Source organism: Chrysochloris asiatica, unplaced genomic scaffold (genome assembly GCF_000296735.1).
Source record: "Chrysochloris asiatica unplaced genomic scaffold, ChrAsi1.0 scaffold00169, whole genome shotgun sequence".
NCBI lineage: Eukaryota > Metazoa > Chordata > Mammalia > Afrosoricida > Chrysochloridae > Chrysochloris > Chrysochloris asiatica.
Window position 1 is genome coordinate 4528017 of NW_006408687.1, and position 2965 is coordinate 4530981.

Consider the following 2965-nt stretch of genomic DNA (forward strand, 5'->3'; position numbering starts at 1 on the left):
TCTATGATGTAGTAACGCTTGTTCTCCTACCACTGAGAACAATTTACTTACTGATGTGGTCACATTAATATTAAAAATGCCTGATGGGGAATGTTTACTTGGTTTAACAAATGGAATATAATACTTCTTGGTTTTCTCATCCACTCTGTAATTTAAAAAAAAAGAAAAGAAAGAAAGAAGTTAGAACCAGCAATAATTATGTTTTCAACCACAAAATCAAGACATATCATGAAGTGCCAGGAAGTCTAATTATAATTTAATGCCTATTCTCAAATATACAATGCACACAGATCTGGTGAAGCATTCTGTCCTTCACCACTACCCTCATGCCTCCTACTCCACCCCCTTAAACCAATTCCAGCTAATAGTGACCCCATGTGTGTCAGATTGGAAGTGCACTCCTTAGGATTTTCAATAGGTGATTTTTTTGCCAATAGATCTCTGGGCCTTTCTTCACACATACATTGTGGTGGACTCAAACCTCCAACCTTTTGGCTGGAAGTCAAGCACATTAACTATTTGCCCCACCCAAGGACTCCTCTTTACCTAATAAGTTACCTCTATTTCAGCAAAATTCCCAAAAGGTACTTATCTGTTTTGCTGAGTGTCCATAGCCACGCTATGCAGCAGTAGAACCTCAAAACCAATGATCGTTTAATTAGGATAATCTTCTACTTATTAGACAAAATAGCTATATATTGTCCTACCTCAAATACAGCCCTAATTTCCTAGAAGATTCAGGTGAATCTTTTTTTTTTTTTTATGCTAGCAATTTTCATCACAGAGGCCAGAAAATCATTTCTAATTTCTGGGAGATATAGGTGAATCATTTTGTTTTGTTTTTTACACTAATAATTTTCATCGCAGAAGCCAGAAAATCATTTGCAGCAGCATCTGACAGGAATGGACAGCGTACACTTAGCATGTCTAAGTGCAAAGCAATATGGCTGACTTGACAAACACTTGCAATTTGCAAATATATTTTGAGCAGGTATATTTTTATTTTCTTTTTGTTGTTTTTCCTAATTCATACCTGTAACTCTGACATCCTGGGATCGTTCCCACTCCAGAATTAACATCAGAAGCCACAGTCGAAAGATTGTACGTAAGTGGGGGAATGGCCAGGCCTGGATTCCTAGTGTGATCCACGCTGCCATTGTTGCAGTCTTTGAGGCTTGTTGAAGGCACTGTTTTGATGTGACTTGTTCCACTGTCATGGAGGCAGTTGACATGTGAAGCTCGAATGCCTTTTTCAACTTTTTCTCCATCGATTTTTGATCCCTTTATTGTAAATGCTTTTGGACCCTTAATTTTGGTATCAGCATTGGTATCCTAATGATTAATACAAATATTAATAAGGTTAATGATCTAGGAGAATGAAAAATCACCTCTTTTTATTCAGTATTGTCAACTAAAGCAGAATTCCATAGATAGCACCTTTGCACACTTGCTCTCTGAGTTAAAATTACTGAATTAAAATTAATCCTGGGATTCTTATACAGACATTCATTGTGAAAATATGAAAAGACTGTAAACACAATTCATACTAACTGATACTATTTGTAGGTATAAGTCCTGGTGTGGCGCTGTGGGTTAATGCGTTGCTGGACTACAAAATCATTTGAAGCACAATGTCCGCAGTTCAAGTTGACCAGCCGCTTCTTGAAAACCCTAAACAGGGTTGCTATGGGTCGGAACTGACTTGACAGCACTTAACAGCAACATATATAGATATATATTTGTGTGCATGTATGTATATATATATACATACACACACACAAATAAGTAAAAAAGCATTACTAAAAAGTCATGGAAACCTTTATTAAATGAAGCTATCTTAAATGTGAAGCTACTGTTTCTCAATACATCTCCTACCTAGTTCTACACACTTCTGAAGGATATGCTCTGTCACTCTAATTCTTCTCTGAACAGTTGTATGCTCTTCAATTTACACTAATTTTGTCATTCTCAAGGGCCTCAAACCATGTTCCTTTGAAATGATCTTTGAGCCTGGAGAACTAAAAGAAATCTGAAGGGGTAAGATCAGGGTTGTAGAGTACATAGGGTAAAGTTTTCTAAAGAAATTCTCAGAGGACAGACCATGCTAGACTTGAAGAATGAGCAGAGGCATTGTTGTCGTGAAAAAAAAAACTTCCTGTGTAACTTTCCTGGACCAATGCAAGTTTTCCATTTTCTTAAAACTTCTTCACAATAAGCTTCCTTGATCGTCTGGAATCCTTTAAGAAAATCTATCAATATCACCCCTTCCTTGGGGATCCCACAAAATAGTCGTAATAAGCTTGTGAGTCAAACTCTCTGCCTTGAATTTAACTAGCACAGCAGATTCCCTCAGAAGTCAGTTTTTTGTGAAGGCATCCTAATGAACCTGTTGTTGTTGTTAAGTGCCGTGGAATCGGTTCTGACTCATAGCGACCCTATATAGTGTTTCCAAGGAGCGGCTGGTGAGCTTAAACAACAGACCTTGTGGTCCAAACCGACCTTGCAGTTCAGTGCATTAACCTACAGCAACTAAGACAAGTGTGCTACTGAGAGAAATGGTCTGTACCCATCCTCTGATCCCAGAGACAAGTTTGAACATATTTTATGTGGAATAAACCTTTGCATGTATGAACTGAAGCCTTTGTAGTAATATATTTTAACTTCTCCTTGAATGTATTCTCACAGGGGTTGGAGGAGGGCAGGGAAACATCAAAGAGTAATCAAGAATGCCCACTTTTGCTCATATTATCTAGTCAGGTAATACAAAATTAAGAAACTTTCTGCTTTTAGTTCATTTGAGAAAATGGGAGTGGGTGACTGATATATTTATCAAGAACAAATCCTAGAAAACTTAGCAAGAAAAAAAACAACAAATTAACATCCAAATATCAATTTTAAAATGTTCTATATAGCATCCTGAAAACATTTGTAAGCTGGACAGTGAATAAGGAAGACCATAGAAGAA

General features: G+C 37.1%; 1 protein-coding gene across 1 annotated transcript in view; it reads right to left on the reverse strand.

The window, feature by feature from the left end:
* The window catches only part of CDKL2 (cyclin-dependent kinase-like 2 (CDC2-related kinase)), a 92611-nt gene that overhangs the window by 22799 nt on the left and 66847 nt on the right, over nucleotides 1–2965 (reverse strand). Inside the window, exons 7-8 of the mRNA XM_006871602.1 lie at nucleotides 1034–1332; nucleotides 52–145 (exon numbers count right to left, since the gene is read on the reverse strand). Coding sequence (XP_006871664.1) covers nucleotides 52–145; nucleotides 1034–1332 — 393 coding nt within the window. The remainder of the gene's footprint in view (nucleotides 1–51; nucleotides 146–1033; nucleotides 1333–2965) is intronic.